This window comes from Antedon bifida, chromosome 1, assembly GCF_963402885.1.
Source record: "Antedon bifida chromosome 1, ecAntBifi1.1, whole genome shotgun sequence".
Taxonomy (NCBI): domain Eukaryota; kingdom Metazoa; phylum Echinodermata; class Crinoidea; order Comatulida; family Antedonidae; genus Antedon; species Antedon bifida.
The window spans coordinates 5,779,136-5,799,287 of record NC_136226.1 but is presented as its reverse complement, the minus strand read 5'-3'; the positions used below and the strand labels follow the sequence as shown (position 1 = coordinate 5,799,287).

The following is a 20,152-nucleotide window of genomic DNA, read 5'->3' as shown; positions in this document are numbered from 1 at the left end:
ATGTAAAAAAATATGTTTTCAGGGGGACAATATATCTTTAATCTCACTCTATTTAAAACAAGGCCAAGAGCCATTAAGTCGCCTGCTACAATGCATAGTGATACCGGACCGACAGACAGACCAACAGACCGACCGACCGACCGACATAGTGAACTATAGAGTCGCGTCCACGCGACTAAAAATGGGAGATACACGTTATGTTTTGCACAACTCTCTTTTAATAAAAAAAAACAATTTTAAGAATTGAATTATTTATACTGCAGCATTTAAAATGTAAATAGTATATAAAAAATAAATTGTCTATATACTTTAATATAATATAAAAATATTTTGTACAAATATATTTGAATCAAATATTTTAACATAATATGGATGGCTATAGTAAAAACTGTACATGATTTCATTTCATTATCTCATTATTTATTCGGTCTATTTCAGTATATACATGACAAAAAAAAATTGAAGTCTAAATAAGGCGTATACCTTTTTCCTTATTAAACTATTTCTAATATTTGTTTTGTTAGGGGTCTGATTGAGACAAGTTTAAAAAATACTTCTAAACCAGATCCCAGCCAAAAAAAAAAAAAATAATAAAAAAAAAAATAAGTAGAAATATTATGTTAAAATGTTTAATATTTATGTTAAATAATATGTTTTTTGGTTGAATAAATATTACGAAACTCAAACCTAAGTGAACTTAAATCACTGTAGCTGAACCGGTTGATCCAAAGAACTTGTAGTGTTCATATCTGTCATGAATAACAATAGTATTAACTACCATTTAAACAACAGCCTATTTAGGCTAAGTGTATTCTTACACACAGGGGTTTTTCCTGTTTTACTGAAATATAATATTTACATAAATATGAAAACTACAAATTGTATAAAAATACATATAAAAATAAACATATAAAAATATAACACAAACTGTAATAATACATTCAATAAGCCATCACCATTCATACTATTAATTTACAGTCTAAATTAAGATTACAGAGGCTACTATACAAATATTTTACTTTATGAAAATACTTCCCGGATTTAAATAATAGTAATGCACGGAAAAAATGTCCTGAAATTCAAAACCAACCATGTCTATTAAAATGAGAAGCATAGTATTCTGTATTACAATTTTCACTGAACTGCTTAAATGGTCATTTGACCACACCTGTCAGTACAGTATATAATAAGTTGAACCCACCTTTTGGGATACCTCTATTAAGGGGACACTTTCCCATGGAATGAATAAGGAGAAATATATGTTTGAACACTACAGCCAACCTTTATTCAAGGATACCTCTATTAAGGGGACACTTCTCCATGGAATGAATAAGGAGATATATATGTCTAAACACTACAGCCAACCTTTATTCAGGGATACCTCTATTAAGGGGAAACTTTCCCATGGCATGAATAAGGAGATATATATGTCTAAACACTACAGCCAACCTTTATTCAAGGATACCTCTATTAAGGGGACACTTTCCATGGCATGAATAAGGAGATATATATGTCTAAACACTACAGCCAACCTTTATTCAGGGATACCTCTATTAAGGGGACACTTTCCATGGAATGAATAGGGAGATATATATGTCTAAACACTACAGCCAACCTTTATTCAAGGATACCTCTATTAAGGGGACACTTTTGAGGGTGTTGACTTAACAGGGGTTCTACTGTATTTCAACCTTGAAAAGCACAATCAGAAAGTTTTGTCACTGTACCAACAATTTCAAAGCTTACAGAATTTGTCCACGACTGTGGTTGTTGGCCACCTGCTTGAAATAATAAAACACCTGGTTCGATAACAAGACTGTCTGTGTAGACAGCCATGACACGCGGAGGAACCGTAAACATAACTTTCACAGAGCGGTTTATTTGGATTTCAGTACGATTGAAACCAACCAGTTGGTGTCTTGGTACCGGTACAGTCGCATTCTTCCAGCGCATGTATAACTGTATCACCTTAAAATTAAAACAAGAAAACTGTGTTAAAAATTTTAATTTTAATCAACAATTATTCCTACATCACTCCAATTTCCACTATAATGGAGAAAAATACCTTGTTTGCCTCTACATTCCCAATATCTTATCCCTGCCTTTGATTACACCCTATCACCCCACTATATCAATACTCTCAAAATAAAATACACAAATAATACTAACCTCATCACCAGAATAGTTGCCGATGTTAGCAACCGTTACCATGACAGTGGCATTGTCACATGGTTTACCCTTGCTCGATAAGATAGACAGTGATGTGTATTGGAAGGTTGTATAGGAGAGTCCATAACCAAATTCAAATAATGGCTTTCCATTAAAGTATCGATAGGTTCTGCCTTTCATACTATAGTTTGTCATTGGTGGCACCTAGTATAAAGATTTTGGAGAAATTAAAAAAATATTTTCTAATAAGTTCTGCATTTATGGTACACCTGTACTGATATTGATTGATATTTATTTTATTTCATTTCAAACACAACACAATAAATAAATTTGTAACATAGTGAAACTGAGAAGAAATGAAACAGGGACAACCAAAAAACATTCAAAAAAGTGTTTTACAACTAGTGGTGCTCTAAAAAAGAAAAAATAACTGTAAACTGTAATAAGATGAAATAAAAGGTTATGATGAAGAAAATGTGTTTTAGTTGTTATATATTGGAAGGATGGTTTTATGTTTACACTTTACTGGGAATAAGTAAGGGTTGCGTGTGGATGGTTGAAAAACAGTGATAGGTATTGGAAGCTTTGGTTCAAATGAAGACCTCAACAATTACTTTAGAAAGGTAAAGAAAGTATTAAACCTGATCCATAGAAGCTGGCCACGATGAGGGCAGTCTTCCGGCAGGATTCGAGTGTGGATAGTTGACAAACAACCTCCGCAACGCTTCACCAGTGGCCTGTGCTGGGAAGAAGCACTCAACAATCACATGCACACTTGGGCTTGACACGGCCCAGCTGACATCTAACGGTCCAGCATTAAACAGCAAAAGAATAACTGTTTTTCCATTAGCTGATAAAACCAAGATAAAATCATTCAAATTTTTTTTAAAATACTACCATATTTCACCAAGTATAATCCCATGGGACTAAGTGCGAAATTTGGCAAAAATGTGTGGATAAGATTATACTCATACAACATTAAAAATGGAGTTCTCAATTTATCATGAAATAGATATACCAAGAGCATGAGAGTAATAATAATATCCTGGATTTATATAGCGCCTAATGTTGTGAAACCTCTAAGCGCTGTACATTAACTAATACGATAAAAGGGAATTCCAACCATGCCAAAAAAAACCCAAACCGAAGTAAGGGGATACGCCTTCGTCGCTAACCAGGGATCGGTCTAATTGAACCCCGGTCAGCACCAGTTGGGTCGCGGTCATCCAGTATACTCGTGAAACCAAAGTACATTTTTTTTCTAGTAGTGAAATGTATGACATTGCGAAATATTAAAGCAATTACACTGAATTCTAATTTTAAGTACTAGTAGTAATCATATATTCCATTATATGCATCATTTCATAACATAAAAGTAATAAGCTAATTTATATATCAATAAAAAAAATATAGATTGTATCGCACAGCAACCATCTGCAATGTTAAGAAAAGGCAATCAAGTAGATCACATTGAAAATTGCTAGTGTATAGTATGAATAATATCACAGATTAACTTTTTAAATAACTGTTCATCTTTACACATTTACCCACTTCGGGTGCGTTCAGGCTTAGTTGTTTACCTAGATAAGTTGTGATCTACACACCAATGTAGCGATAATTGGCCCATGACACCAACCTGGTAAATAACTAGGCCTGAGCACTTCCTTTAATAGGCTTCAGCTTTTAGCATAGGGGGCAACAGACTTACCAGCAGCTACAGCATCTTGAAGAAGATTTAATTGATGGCCTGGAAGTTGGAGATTGTATCGATCATTACTCTCTTTCTCTACAGATGTGCCTAAAAAAACAAGTAACCACCAAAATATCATTTACCTCACAATACTTTAGTTACAGCACACTGTAAAACAGGTTTTTAAAAATCACATTTACTTACAGAACTTCAATAACACTAATATTAAGAATTAATTAAGTGACATAAATAAGATTCTCAATTTGTTTTATTTTATGTATTTAGGCACATGTGACCAAGGATTACCTTATAGTTAATTAATCACTGTCTTATCAGATAGGTGGTATTCCCCCTGACACAGGGGCTATTTTGTTAACCAGTTCACCGAGGTCTTGAAAAATCAACTAGGTTCTAGGTGCACACGGACAAACTGTGTAGACTGGACCACTGGTTTATAGTAATTATTCGAGAAGACTTAAATTAAGATATGTTTACTACTAAACAATAAAAAAAAGATGGTCTTTAAGTTGAAGACAACTGAGATACTCACTTGTTCCAAGACACACCACAATGACATCAGCACCCTCAATGGCTGATTTAATTGCGTTTGCATCATACTTGATACACTTTGCATTGCTACAGCCTGCTGCATATTTAGTTGACACAGCAATGTGACTGAGGCCACTCCTAGGGGTAGTGGTGTATTTTGGGTCAATTGTTGGGGTATAGTCACCGAATAAAATGCTTTCAGTGTCTGCAAATGGTCCAACAATCTAGGAAATAAAAAAATAGTTTAGATCAACAGAACCGATATGAATGATGAAGATTTTGCTTGCTTTATTGAAGTTTTAACCTAATCTTATTTTTGTATGTCCAGCGCTTAGATGTTTTTTTAACTATAAGAGCTGTAAAACTCAGAATTATTATTATTTAATAACATAACTGTTAATAAAAATATTATGTGTAATACTTTCTATGTATTTTTTTGGTGTTAATGATTGATAAGTTATTCTATTTGGGCTCATGCTTGGCAAATCATATACTTTTTAAACTTGCCAAATAAATAATATTATTATTAACCTCTATGCTAAAGCTCTGTCTACTCTATCAAACTTTATGTGACAAAAAAATGTAATGTGCTCATATATGGATATGATGATTATTATATTATTATTACTACCGTATTTGGGCATATCACAACCATATTTGGGCACATCACAATTTTTTGTCAAACTAATTTATAGTGTAGACAGAGCTTTATGCACTGTATTTAGATGCTTCACCAACTTACAGCGAGGTTACCTAGCTTTTTCACAGGTAGTACAGCCTGGTCATTTTTTAGCAAAACAAAACTTTTTCCAGCGGCTACAACTGCCAGTTCTTGATGTTCGCTACTCTGAACATTTGTGAGATCAAGTTTAGTGTATGGATTCATAGAAACTGGATCGAATTCACCTAGTCTAAAACGAGTGTAAAACAAGGGTTTGATTCGGTCTATCAGCTCAGACTGCGTTATATTCTTGTTCTCGATGGCCTTATTAAGTTGCGTGAAGACATTGTCTACGAAGTTGCTGAGTTCGAGGTTGCAGCCAGCTTTCACAGCTAGAATGGAAGTTTCAAGGTAGTTGCTAGTGTATTTGTGAGCTAATGATATGTCCTCTAATGCGTTTTGGTCGCTTACGACATATCCATTGAAACCCCATGTATCTCGTAAGATAGTCGTTAAAAGGTGTTTGTTGCTACATGCTGGAATCCCATTCACACTGAGAAAAGAAAATATTTAAAAATATTTGAAATTTGGAAATTGAATTTACAATTTGTTTCCAGCAAATAATTATTATTTTTGTCATTTCCTATTTTCTCTCCTAAAATAAAAAAAAACATTGTTTTATTTACGGTAATAACTGTTTCAGCAGGTGTTATAAATACATTATTTGATCTTACATAGGAAAAAATAAATAATAAAGTTCGATTTAGCTCTTTAAGCTCTACTAATGACATTTTCTACATACCTATTGTAACTGCACATTACACTATACGTTCCTGCTTTTATACATTCATGAAAAGCGGGTAAAAAGGTCATATAGAGGTCACGATCAGACACCTGGAAAAAATACAAATGTAACCAAATTTACATCAGCCTCAGTGTTTACATTTTGGAAATTTAAAAAAGGAGAAGAGGAAAAATGATTATACAAATGAAGTACAGTAAACCTGAATCATCTATTTATATATATAATCCACTAATTTTATATACAGTAATCCACTAATTTTTTTTCTTTTTAACTTCATACGCATCCAACAGCAAGCGACTCGCTAAATAGTCTTATTTGAGGCTTGGTAGTGGAGTTGAAAGAGTCACTAGGTAAGGCAAGCATGTTAACCACCAAGTTACAGATGGTTTTAACTTTGATAACCTTTTTGAACCCTGATGGAAACTTTTACGGGTTATCCTGGCAAAGATATCTGGGATTTGTTTCTGCCCATGTCTTGCTGTTTGTAAATTTTTTCTCGTTTTTTGCCAAATAAAAGAAGAAGGTACCTTTGCATCAAAAGAGAACCTTGAAGTAGGTACATTCTCTGGCCCATCATAAGCAGCGAAATGTTTACAGCCTGCGTTTGCCAACACATAGCGAGGGTCGTCGCCTTGAAGTCCCTTTACAAACACCTTTACAAGTTCACCAGTCAAGTAAGGGTCTTCTCCGTATGTTTCCTGAAAAAGAAGATGACTGAAGATATTTTTTAAATCATATCTTCTTTCTCTACATATTTTCTTAAAGTATATTTATAATTAATCATGTATAATAACAACCAAAGTTACAAGTGAGAATCAAAATCGTAAGGCATTTAATGAAAATGCAGACTTAAAATTATGTGACATGTTTAGAGAAATTTATTCTCATCATCAAAACTGTAATCAACGACTGTGTTATGAATTGTTAATGACAATTGATGGTTAGCCTTGGGTCCTTTACCTGATTCCTCCCCAATAGTGGATGCCTCATTATATTGATAACTGGGCTGAAACAGCTTAGCCCCTTGTGGTCTCCATAGATCTTGTGCTGGGTATAGTTATTATACTTTGCATGTACCTCAATTCCTGTTGCTCTCGCTATGTCAAACACAATATCAGTGCTAAAAAAAGTTTAATTATAACATTTTTTTTAAAGTAAAATCAAGTTTGGATTGGGCTTATCTGTGTTAAGAATTCTCTATTCATTATATTTTTTTCTACTACAATAAAAAACAAAATTTACTTATTATATGGAAATACAATTTACCTGAAGGTAGCTGCTAAGCCTATAGCTTCCGGAAATGCTGTGGCTTTACCAGCTTGAGCATCTCCACGTAAGCACTCTGTATTCCAGCTGTAGGGATCTATATTTAAACGATCAATTGCTGGTGCAGGGCCATTGTTATAAGCGCCCCCTCGTGTCATCTGCAGTATTATCTCGTTTAATGTCAATCGGCTTACAAGATCATCAACTCGGTCCTTCCATGGGAGAGATGTGTTGCGGAACGGATAGTCCTCCTCACCACCCACACAAAATATAATTGATAACAGCAAAAGAATGTATGCCATTTTTTTAGAACCTAAAAAGTATAGACTAGTAAATAATACAAGTTAAGGTAGGGTTTTATGATATACAAAGTTACTAAGAACATCATAACATTATATTTAATGTTCAATTGTTATTTTAATATTTAATTGTATACATTATTATACATTTTTAAATCAAAATGAGTAATTTAAGTAAAATACTGATTAGGTTTATTCCAAAACTGTGATGTGATATTTTTTGTTTAAAAAACTAAAAATAATTTGTTTAATTAATTTTAACTTGCTTCTCTGGAAATAAAAATATATATATTATTATTAAGTTATAATAAGGCGTAGATATACTCTTGAGATTGTATCTACGAGTACGACTAGGACTAGCCTAGTAGGTAGGAGGTGTAGATGCAGCCAGTATGAATATGTTATTCTAGTGTGCATGCCGTACTGCCTATTTTAGGCTATGTCTACGACTGCTAGTAGTAGACTAGCTAGGGCCTGTACTAACTCAAGCTCAGGCCTATCTGATACTACTACTGCTCTTGCTACAGGCTAGGCCTAGGCTAGTGCCACCTAATACTCGAGTCCAGACTAGGCCTAGCCTAGGCCTCCATGCCTAGCTAGCTAGTAGGAGGGCCTACTAGAGGCTAGCCCATTTAGTTTTTGCCTAGCCCAGTTTAGGCCTAGCAAAAATTGGAGTTGAATAAAAGCTACACTGTCTGGGTTCGTCGCTGTATCTTTTTATTTAAACTTACCATAAAAAGTCACAGTTTGGCCTACTACCTACATCTAGGCCTATTCTTAATCAGAAACTTTGCTTCCCCCGTTTTTTGAGTTTGGTTCTTGTACTTGTTTTATGGAACGCCAACATGAAAAGAAAACAACAGTAAGAAAACATAGTGGTTATTTCAATAAAGTACTTAACTACACTGAGAAGCCTTAATCACTACAATTATAGTATCTATTTAGGATATTTGTTTTATTTATACGTATTCATTTTATTGAATAAATATAACATTTGATTCATATAATGATTATAACACACTTAGCCCGTCACATTAAATACTCAACGTATACAAGATGATAGTGCTTCCGAATGTTTCTGATTGGTCAAATATTTAAGCCTATATTATTAACGTCATCAAATGTAGTTTTCCTTAGCTTGACTAATTCTAATGGATTTTAGTTCCTATTCATTACAGATATTGATCACTTAAAGCTTAAAACTTAATCATACAAATTATCTGATATATATTTAACGACTCAAAAGTACACACGTATAAATGATAACAGGTCAAGCATTGTATTATTTTAATCGCCATCATCTGGCGCCTACACACGTTATGATTACGTCACACGATCAAAATATAATATAACACCTAATAAGAATTAATTCTAATAATACCGTTTATTAATTTGTTCCGTCTACCTAAATAAATAGGCCTAGCCGCCTAACAAATTGCAAACATTTATCTGCAAAATTCGATAATTGAGTTTAAAAGTTCTTTATCATTTTTGTTTTTTTTTTAAATTCAGGCTTACTTAGGCCTACAACAACCTTATGAATAAAAACGGTCAGCTGTACCTGGACGGGTTTCTATAGGAGATATTTTGGACCAATTTTACTCAGTCATTTAATTACATTTTTGCATTTAACCTAATTAGATATTTGAAAGGAAACACATCATAAAAATGGGCATCTCTACGTAATTCCGAATCATTGAACCAACTGGCTGCATTTGAATGGGTATAATTATAACAACACGACAATTTATAACAAAACACAATATTCAATCGAAAATAATTATTGATTAATAATTTGTAACATCTGTTGATCGTCATCAGATTGCTGATGTTTGTCACCAGAATAAATAAATAACACAGACTACTTTATTTAGTTAAACAACACACATCTAGAAACGTCGAAGTATAGGCCTATAGTCTTTTCTCTCCGTTTATACAATGATGACTTTAGTGAGATCTTTCGGCGGTGTTCTTGTACTTTGTGCACTTGTCATTAATGTAGCTAGTGCTGGGCCAAATCTTCTACGTGGACGGCGGGGTAAACTTGATTCGGACATTGCTAATGGTGGTAATTTAGGATCAAGTTTGTTTGATATAATATCGAAGAGGTTGGACAAGCTTCTAAGTAAATTGAATGAAGTACCGGACGATATCGAAGGTAAATGATTGTATTACTTTTATAAATTTGTTTCAAAATGTTGCATTCGTCATTTTGAAGGGAAGAAACAATCTGTGAGGAAGGGTGGTGAGAAGTTGCTTCAATTTAAGATGTAGAAAAATGAACTTTCTCGTTCGCCACGAAAATACATGTAGTATATTATAGATAGACAGGTTTTTTAATGTAAATATATATAATAGTATCCTGAAAATTGGTTGTTGTTGAATATGCCATTTTAATATTTATTTATAATATAATAATTTATTACGAAACAACAAACTGGTTATAATTCTTTTTATAAATCTTGTGTGTTGTTTTATTTTGGGTTTTTTTCGGAAGTGAATAACTTATTTAAACTAAAATATTAAACGTGTCATCGCAGGCAAAAAATATATAATCATACCAGAAGCTGTGTGTCGGTATTTTTAACTTACGACCAATGTTCTTATTTTTATAGATGATGAATGGATAGAATTTTATGATGACGATTTTCCCATAGGAAACTATACGATAAACGGAACATCAGTAACCAAAGATATGGGAAATTACACAATTCAAACAAATACATCAGTAATTATTATGCAACTACCAAATGGAAGCAAATCATTGATTATGTCCGAAGAGGTTCACAATGTAAACGCAGATTACGTACGTTTTAATTTTCCTTTTGTCTGAAATAAAATTACGTATTATACGGACCTTTGACTGAAATGTTAGAGAGAAAAAAAACACCACCGTACGATTACTATAAGCTTTAATACATACTTTGAAACGACTTTTAATTGCATTGCACCAACAATAGTCTAATAAACATAAATGCGTAAAACAAAATTTCGATTTTCACCGAAAGCCGTAACATTGCAATGACTATAACGAGCGACCGATGACTGGATAACCGGACAGACCCAATGTGATCCGTGTTTCGTGCTGATGACGACGACGACAACGATGACGACGACGATGATGATGATGACGACAACGATGACGACGATGATGATGATGATGATGATGACGACAACGATGACGACGATGATGATGATGACGACTACGATGACGATGAAGATGATGATGATGATGACGACGCTGATGATGATAATGATGACGACGACGACGATGAAAAAGACGATGATGAGGACGACGACGACAACGATGATGATGACAGGTAAAACCAACGAGAGGATGGGGATGGCAACGATAAACAGCAAAGAAACAAACCCGACGTGATGAAAAAGAAATTGAGGTTGATGGCCGACAATAAATAAAACAATGACAATGATAACAAATAACGATAATGACGTTGATGATGACGATTTTTTTTTAAATTCAGAAATGCTCCGAGGATGCAGACTGCACTGACGATCACTTTTGCATGGACGGCGGTTTCTACGGATCAGAGTGTCGGCGCTGTCTCATCGAGGACGGCATGTGTAATCGTCATGAGCAATGCTGCGCCGGTTCTATCTGCTACTTTGGTCAGTGCAATTCCAACAAAGTGGCGGGCGATGTCGGAGCCGCCTGTATGGAGAATGAGGATTGTGACGACAACATGTGCTGTGCCGCTATGTCAGGTTCGTTTACGTAATATTATTTTAATTTGCCTATTTAGCCAAATTAGCCTACTTAATTACTGGTATGGGTTAGCGTTGATTCGGTTCTGGACGTTATCGTCTCGAAGCGAAGGGCTGTCAACGACGAAAACGAACAGCCCCAAGAATCCGCGAGTTTTTCGATGTAATACACCTACTGCATTAAATAGCAACAAATTATTCCTGGTTTTCATCATTTCTTTTATTTGTTTTCCAAAGATTCATTAATAAAAGTTTGCAAGCCGCTTGCCCGGACGGGTGAACTTTGTGACTCCGGTTTTCAGAGTTGGTTGAATTCTATTTTGCCCAATTCACCACCGACTGACTGTCCATGTGAAGACTCGCTGGTGTGCGAAGATGTCGGGTAGGTACCGTATATTATAAAGATATAAATAACACCGGTACTTTATTTGCAACTGAGAGACTTTATATATTAATGATGGCTTATTTCACCGATGGCAGATAAATGAATTCTCTATTAGGCCTCCTATTATTACTAGGCCGGTTTTCCACACATCATAATTGCGTCACATAAAATTTACGAACAAAATCGACGAATTTAAACCGAACGCTTAGATAATCTTTGATACACTATAATTTTTGTTAACGACAATTTCTAGGCTTTATTTTAATAGTTTTTCCATTGTTCCGAAGAAAAAAAATTGACAGGCAAAAATCTCGACAAATGTTAATACATTTTTGTGCCGTGCACTCCCGACGATGTGGGACATTGTTACGTTACATCTTTGTCTCTATAAGTGTCAACCAAGCTTAAATAATAATTAGGTATTTGATTGTTTCGATTGGTTATTTCTTTCAGCTTTTTTTCATCTTACAATGTCTGCGTCAAAAGAGACCGTGGAGTTAAGCGAAATTCCGAGAGCAACATTGACATGGATACCATCGACAAGTTACGATTCAGCCCATAATACAAACAACGGACTTTCATATTAAAATAATGTTTGGTGCGTTCACATAGCACTGTATAATTGGATGACGCATAGCTATTTTTTGCTATAAAAAACTGTTTCTTGCGTAATTAAACTACGTTCCTTATAACATACTGGAAGTAAAAAAGAGTGTTCATTTTAACTTACAATTTAAGTGAATTAAATTCCTGTATCTTGATAATAGGACTACAACTTGACTATAAACATGCGTTGCAATGTATACGTGGTGTTTTCTACAGGGTTGCTTAACTGCTACACAATATAAACTTAGTTCATACGGTTTAGTATTCAATATTTGCTTTTATTTCGTTTGCTTCGTTGAAACACCCAGTTTTCATGTACATTCCAACATCAGTATTTAACGGAGGGTTAGATTAAGATTATAGGCCTAGTCCTAGTATTTTAAAGTTTAAACTTCAATTTATGATTTTAAATTGCAATAAAAATGATTCGTATTCGTATTAATAAAACAAAAGTTAGTTGGATTGAAATCTAAACTCGTTAGGTATAAGCACCAGCTCAATTTAATATACGGTATAAAAGTAAAATCATTTAACAGTAGGACTAATGATTGTCAACGCGGTATTTAGTTTTGTTCAAAAATAAATAACATTTTTCTGACGTATTCACATTTTCTAGTATTTTTGTTGTTTATATTGTCGTAGAGAAAAGGGAAAACCCCAACAAGTGTCCCCTATTGGATGTTTCCGTAATAGACAGGTTGACTGTTGTGTAACCAGATTATAGGCCTAGAGTTCTATTAAAAGAGAAACGGAAGCACACATAATCCGGTTCTTTCCACATCTTACGTTAAAACGGAAAGGTGTATCTAACGATCCTTTAACAGTATTACGGTATATTAAAAACAAACAAAACTAATAAAGGCGAATTTACACAGACGAGCGGTAACGGTTATTATAAGCGGAAAACCGCGTAGCTTGTCCCACTACTACCACGTAGAATCTGTATCTATCCTCAGAGTAAACCACCCGTCAGCTAAATGAAAGGTCATAAGGAGTAACATAGATTCTATATTTGTATTACCGCTCGTCTGTGTAAATTGGCCTTTAGAGGACACCTTCGGGACCCAACAAAATGTCCCTTCTTCTTCTTCTTCATCTTTTAGGAGCAAACTTCATAGTTGAAGGCTACTGCTCCACTAAGGGTTCCATTGTGACATCGGCAGCCAACTACGGCGCCAATTCGTCTGTCCACGACAGTGTGTGTGTGTGTATGAATGAACTAGTACACCGGGGTAACCCCCTACTCGTCTCGAAAGATGTACTAGGTTCTTTAAAGTGCACATGAGCCAGATATACACTGGACCTACGGTTTATAGTCCTTATCCGAGAAGACTTGTTCTACCACCAGAACCATGGAGCGAGTGAGCCTCGAACCCTTGCCAATGTTATGGCTATGGATTTCGGTTCCACTGTCTTAACCGCTCGGCCACACTCCCTTGAATAGAGGTTGTCCGTAGTATTTTATATCTTCCTCTTTTTCGTATCTCGGAAAGTGTTCCCTTATAAGAGGGACTATGTATTACAAGACAAAACAGAAGCCTAACTAATCTAAAAACGGAAAAGTACATATTGGATTCGCAATCCTTTAACAATACAGACATAATGGAACATATAGCACGATATAAAACAAACGAAACTACATAATGTGTAACAAATATAAAGTAAAATCGTAATGAAAAAATTATTTCATTCTTCTGTATTTAAGTTTTATACAGGGACACATTTTTGTTAGATACTTTAACAACATTTCTGAAATCTGACATAACATTTACATCGGATCACATAGAATCACTGGTAAGAGGTGCATTTCTCACTTAAGTGGGTTTCCCAAATTTTCTAGTAAAATCCCAAAATGACTTAATAGCATACAATATTTACTCAGCCTTTTCAATCTTCAATACAGTACAATAACTCTACAGTATTAAAACTCCATGTGATTAAGTAATGAGATGGTATGCAGCATTGATTCAGTAAACATTGTTTAGTTTATACAAAAAAAAGTAATTCATAAAATAATATATAAAATATATGCGTTCGAAATACATGATTTAAGATTAAATTACAGTTTCTTGATTTTAAACAATGGAAAACCTACTAAATTGCATAAAATACACAGCGCTAACATGGCTGGAAATTATTGAGCATGTTTGCAGATATATAATAATTAACTTAATTATCAACTAATTAATTTAATTAACAAAAAATATTAATTAGTCTAAAAATAATTGCATAATGAATTAAAATATTCAGGAATGCTATCAATACAGTATACAGGGACTTTTGCCCACTATAACAGTTTTGAGGAATAACAGCTTTAAGAAATTTTTATACTATTATTAAATTACACATTACATTACTACAACATCATAAATATACAGTCAATTAAACAGTCATGATTGTTTATATAAATACTATGAAATAAATAAATATGGCAAAGAACGTATTAAGAGAAAACAATCCCAGATTCCTTCTACTGCTTCTTCTACAATACATTTCAAATTTTACTTTGCCTACAAGATTTAAAGCTTTCAGAATAGATAGCAAAAGCACCTAAAACATGACGTTTAAAGTCATGCCTGTTTTACCATAATTGGAATCTTGGAAAGTACAGAGCTTATTTGTTTTGTTTATATATTTAGGCAAATTGCCAACGAAAACCATAAGTGAATTCATTCACTATCCTTCTTAAAGGTGGCAATCCCGTTCACAAGACAAACATATACACAAGATGCTCCACATAAACAATGTCTTATTACAAGTTTTTGAGAGTGGAGTTGTAATTTGTCATTAGAAAAATTCTGAAATGACTTGAACCCAGGACCCTTGGATTAGCGTCCAAGCATCATAAACACCAAGCCACAACTCTGATTCACACGCAACAAATTGTTACATTGGTACCTTCAATGTCAAATTTCAAAACAAGTCTGTAATCTTTAAATATTCCATTAATCTAAAACGCAGATAAATGGGTGTATCTTTCTAATTTGTTTACACAGCAATTACTTTACTTTCACATTGTGAAAGCATACAGTTATGCCGGGACATTCTGTATTCATGTTTTTTGTTTTAGAAGCTGTGAATCGGATACAGCAAATTAATGTCATTTATGTTTCATAGGGCCTGTTTCTGCTGCAACTGCTCAAAATACGGTATAAAAATACGGTATAAAATACGGTATTTTTTATACCGTATTTTTTAGTACCCCGTTTCTGCTAACAATACTTCTTGGGTGGTCGTGTTAAATTTCATCTTTTTTACCCAAATTGCCATTCATTTATTTGATCGATAATTAAAAGTCGCAATAAAGGAAGTTTTACGTCTCACTTTCAATAGCCTAGCCCTAGTGATAGAGATGTTGTGAGAGCACAGAAAACATCGTAATGGGGACAATTAATTCGTTCCCTCCCCGAGTTATTGTATTTTGCAATGTTGTACTGCTTTCGCAGGCTCTTCACCTTTGAGTTTACTTGCTTTGGAGACAAGTTTATTCCATACTCCTGCTTTATTTTTTTAGAAATGTCTTTATAAATGTGGTTGTCCCTTTTATTACCTTTTAGTTGGTCAGACATTTTAGCTTCCCCACACACATTTATTTAGTAAAACTGTGACGTATTCGCTCCACATTTTCGCCGAATATATCTATACATGTGTGTAAAGCAGCTAACAGCGACAGACAATAAAAACACGAATGGTGACCTTTTGTCATGTAAAAAAAAAATACGGTATTTTTTATTGGCAGCAGAAACGGGTACAAAAAATACGGTATAAATTTGTAAATACCGTATTTTATCCACAAATTTTGTGGGGAAAATACGGTATACAAAATACGGTATATTTTTTATGAGCGCAGTTTCTGCTGCCAAAAATATACCGTATATATACGGTATTCAAAAAATACCGTATAATATACGGTATTTAGTTGGCAGCAGAAACAGGGCCATACTGTCGGACCCATTCTGAAAAACGTCCTGCGATAAAACTCCGGGTTTTACTAAGAATGTTTTCAGGATTAGCAGCGGTCTTCAAAACGTCCTTGGTGAAGCGTAGAACAAGAGCGACTTGTTGATCCTCCGAGTCGCCCACTCGATCCGCCAATAAACTATCAACCTGGCTGTCGAAGCTCGTCTTTGGGTTGAATTTTGGTAGTTTATATTTTTCGTTCACGTTATCTCCAATTTTTGCCAGCATCTTGGCTACATCTGAAATTATTAATAGCTACTATGTGAATACTAACTTTCATTTTTAAACATAGACTATAAATTTCTAACCAAATGCTTATCAGTGAGCCTAAAAATAGTTATTATCCATTATTAGTTAATAATGATAAAAAACGGTTTTGTTAAAGGAAGAAATATACACTACAAAATAAGGTTAATTGAAGATATCTTGCGCTATACCCAAAAAAAAACTTTCATGTTTGAGCGGAAAAGAATAATGGTCAAACCTGTGTGGACTTTAGGTGAGACAAAGAAGTCGGATAATAAATCATTTGGAAGGGTGCCATATAATGATTTCATTGAGCTAGCTGGGAGAAGTACAAAGAAAACCAGAGTTTTTCGGAACTAGAGTATGCCATGTGTTGCGTCACGTCTGGCCAGATGAAAATACGCCAAAATGTTGGCTACAACATACATATCTGGGGCATTTTAATCAAAAAAATTACTGTACCTTCAAAATTTGTCATGGCATCATCGTGCGATTCTTCCACATTATTGTCTCCATCCACCATGTCATAGCCTCCACCGCCTCCACCCACCTGTAGCCATGATGTGGCCGAGTTATTCATGTTCATACTGTTTTGGTTCGTTGTTCGATAACCCATCCCATCTGGACAATCTTGACCTGTTTGTTGAAACAGTTAAACATAGTTATAGTTTTGTAGTTAAATATAATATGATCAGGTGAGTATGCTGAAAACAGTTTTTAGAAATAATAATGATTCTAGTTAGTAATGACATTTAGTTACAATAAACCACAATAAAAATTCTTAGGGTAAATAACACATTAAGCTTTAAGCTTTCATTCTCATAATAAAATTCCTTGCCTTTATTATTATATCTAGAATTTCTATAGAAAGTTTAACAAAAGAATACCTGGAAAAAGAAACAATATAAAGCATTGACCGGCATTTGAGAGAAATTACTTACTATTTTTAGAATTAAGTAACTGTAAATTTTAAATTATTTAACTGTAAAGATATGATAAATAAATAATTTTCATTTCCTACTAATTTTGGATAAAAATATTTACTTTGTAGCGTGCTACTGGTAGATTATTACACAACATTATTCTATGTGTTGGTATATGTACTATGTCTATGGTGAGGTCTGAAAGTCCTTAGGGCACAAGAGAGTCATGCATTATATTCATGATAGAAAACCTACGGTAAACAGACAATTCTAGACTTGCCCCAAGTATAGTCTTTGTTATGTTGTTCAATGTTAGTATTCCTATGTGCTAAGTAGGTGATGTTGTTTGAATATTATAAATATGAAACGCCATATGTGCCGAAATCTACTAATAGTAGATAAAGACAATTCCTATATTTTAAAATTGATTTTTTTTGTTTTTGTTTTTTTAAACAAACTAATATATTATTTACAATACTTAATTTTGCACCACCAATGTTGAATAAAGGTAGCAATGTGTAGTAGTAAATGATACAGTAAAAACATATTAAGAGGACACATTTATGATTTGGAATCCAAAAAAGTGTCTCCTTAAATAGGTGTGTTCCCTGAATAATGTAGGGGTTAACTGAAGTGTTAAACATTACTTTCCCAAGTTTGTTTCACTGGAAATAGGGATACAGTATTCCAAGATTCATATTTTTAAAACTAGAAATTTAAAATTCAGATTCCTGAATTAGTACCTAAAATCCAACATTTAAAATCTACATAATAACCTTCCAAGCTGTTAAAATCAATGACAATTATTATGAAGGGCAAGTTATTACATAATAAACACACTGTGTATCTATGGTAACTAGTACTGAACTATGCACTCGTTCATTTGCTGTTATCAATATCAGCTTATCAGTTAATTTTTCATATAAAGTTGATATTATAAATTAGGTGTGAATATAATTTCAGGTGTAGTATACTGTACCTGCCACATTTTTCAGTGGCCAATGCATGAGACATTAAATCAAAATTATATATAGCACCCAACCATAAAATACTTAGCCTAGGCTAATTATGTGCAAATTAATTTAAATAACGTTCAAAATAGGCAAGTTAATTTCAAAACAATGTTTTTCTGAATATTTTTTATGGATGCGTGAGAAATAGTCACGTGTGCATGAGGCATAAAAAAAATAGGCCCTCCTGCGTGAGAGCAGGTGTAAACATTATGTTTTAGAGAATGTTAATTTGTTTGCTTTACATATTTCATTTATATCCAGTGTATCAAGGAAGAGTGAAATCTCTTAGTGAACCAATTGAAAATGTTCAATATACCTGGATGAATTAGATATACTCATTAACATTGAGATAATATTACAGTACTTCCCAGGTAAGCTGTAAAGCCTTGCCGGCCCAGGGCAGTCAGTTAGCATCATTCTAATTCAATGCTGCATAGTAGTAGCTTGTTAAGAAATTACACTAAAATAAGATAATGTGTTCACAAGGTTCAAATAATTGAAATCAAAGAATATTTAAAAGATATTATCATTATTTATTTTAATTTAGGTATGAAACCAAAATGCACTGAAAGTTAATAAGTTATGACTAATTATTTGAAAGAGAAAATATTTATGCGCCATAAAAACAATGTTGTCTGAAATGAACACAACTAGGCAGATGGCCAAACCAAGGCCACATAATTAATCACAATAGTTAAAAAAATATTTTCGAACTTGCATCATAATAAATGCATAAATTTCTAACATTGTAAATATTTTACAGTGAAATGATGCAATTAAATTAATTTATTTTTTTAGATTTAATCACTACTATACAGCTACCCATGTTACACTTAAGGATAGGATAGTGGGCTTTTTTTTTCAAAAAAAATGTTTACTCCTATACCATGTGTATTGTAGTATCACATTTTTAGATATTTATTTGTTTAATTTTTAAGTAAAAAACCATCAAGAATTAAATTGTGAGAGGGTATAACATTTAATATTGCCTAACATAGGCTATTCTAGCTCCTTTAGGCCTAGAGTAGGCCTACTATGTACATATAAATAAATTTAAAAAAAAAATAATAATAATAAATAGGGCCTAAATAAAAAATAATGTATATTAATATATCATTAAATAATAAAATAAATACAACATGTATATCTTACCGGATTCTTTCAATACATCAGCAAAATAAAACCCAAGAATGTGGTCCAACGGATCTGACATGCTTGATGATAGGTGATGTAGTCAGGCCTACTGTACTTGTACTTTAGCCTAGCTAAGCTACTCAGGCCCCACGACAAAAAGCGATTTAGTGTACTATAACTGACTGAGCTGGATGGACGTCGTTTATTATGTAGGCCTACAGACAGGTAAGTTTTGCTGGCTAGGCCTAGCCGATTCTACTACTATACTATCGGTTAAGTTGAGAAAAGGTATTGACTCGAAGTAGTTAGCGTTCGATTAAATTAATCAACAAGAATGATTTCGGATAAAACTCAGTGAATTTCCGTGTTTGTTTCGTCGAATATGTGTTCAGTGTTTGCATCTCCCGCGATTGCGCTAGTTTTTTGGCGTATTTATGTGCAGCAGCATGCGCAGTAGTTCAACCAACGACATGAATCATTTTCTATTTATAGACACAATCGACGCAATGCACAAAAAGAAATCTATATATAAATTATTAGTTTTCTTAAATAAAAATAACAATCAGTAAATGCCCAGAGTAGTAGGCATTTGTGTGTTTTGTAATTACAGTACTATATTTGTCATGATTTTTTTTCATGACACCATCCAAAAAACATATGGATAGATCAATATACCGTTTCTATAACTTTACTTTATGAGCACTTTTCAGTGGGTATGTG

At 33.6% G+C, this 20,152-nt stretch overlaps 3 protein-coding genes across 3 annotated transcripts; 1 reads left to right on the top strand and 2 right to left on the bottom strand.

The window, feature by feature from the left end:
* Window positions 1-262: 262 nt before the first annotated feature.
* LOC144839169 (uncharacterized) lies at window positions 263-8,230 on the bottom strand. Its single transcript, XM_078694486.1, has 11 exons — window positions 8,171-8,230; window positions 7,141-7,453; window positions 6,835-6,994; window positions 6,402-6,572; window positions 5,872-5,963; window positions 5,151-5,622; window positions 4,410-4,632; window positions 3,878-3,967; window positions 2,811-3,019; window positions 2,170-2,373; window positions 263-1,968 (listed from the first exon to the last, which is right to left on the bottom strand). The coding sequence occupies exons 2-11, from the start codon at window positions 7,440-7,442 to the stop codon at window positions 1,687-1,689; spliced, it is 2,205 nt and encodes a 734-aa protein (XP_078550612.1). The 5' UTR covers window positions 7,443-7,453; window positions 8,171-8,230; the 3' UTR covers window positions 263-1,686.
* Window positions 8,231-9,156: 926 nt separating this feature from the next.
* LOC144839213 (dickkopf-related protein 3-like) lies at window positions 9,157-12,754 on the top strand. The gene is made up of 5 exons (XM_078694528.1): window positions 9,157-9,597; window positions 10,055-10,245; window positions 10,925-11,165; window positions 11,403-11,547; window positions 12,004-12,754. The coding sequence occupies exons 1-5, from the start codon at window positions 9,378-9,380 to the stop codon at window positions 12,110-12,112; spliced, it is 906 nt and encodes a 301-aa protein (XP_078550654.1). The 5' UTR covers window positions 9,157-9,377; the 3' UTR covers window positions 12,113-12,754.
* A 33-nt stretch (window positions 12,755-12,787) lies between these two features.
* LOC144839223 (uncharacterized) lies at window positions 12,788-19,838 on the bottom strand. The gene is made up of 3 exons (XM_078694539.1): window positions 19,451-19,838; window positions 16,825-16,998; window positions 12,788-16,355 (listed from the first exon to the last, which is right to left on the bottom strand). Exons 1-3 carry the CDS (start codon window positions 19,509-19,511, stop codon window positions 16,072-16,074), a joined length of 519 nt encoding a protein of 172 aa, XP_078550665.1. The 5' UTR covers window positions 19,512-19,838; the 3' UTR covers window positions 12,788-16,071.
* Between the last annotated feature and the right edge of the window lie 314 nt (window positions 19,839-20,152).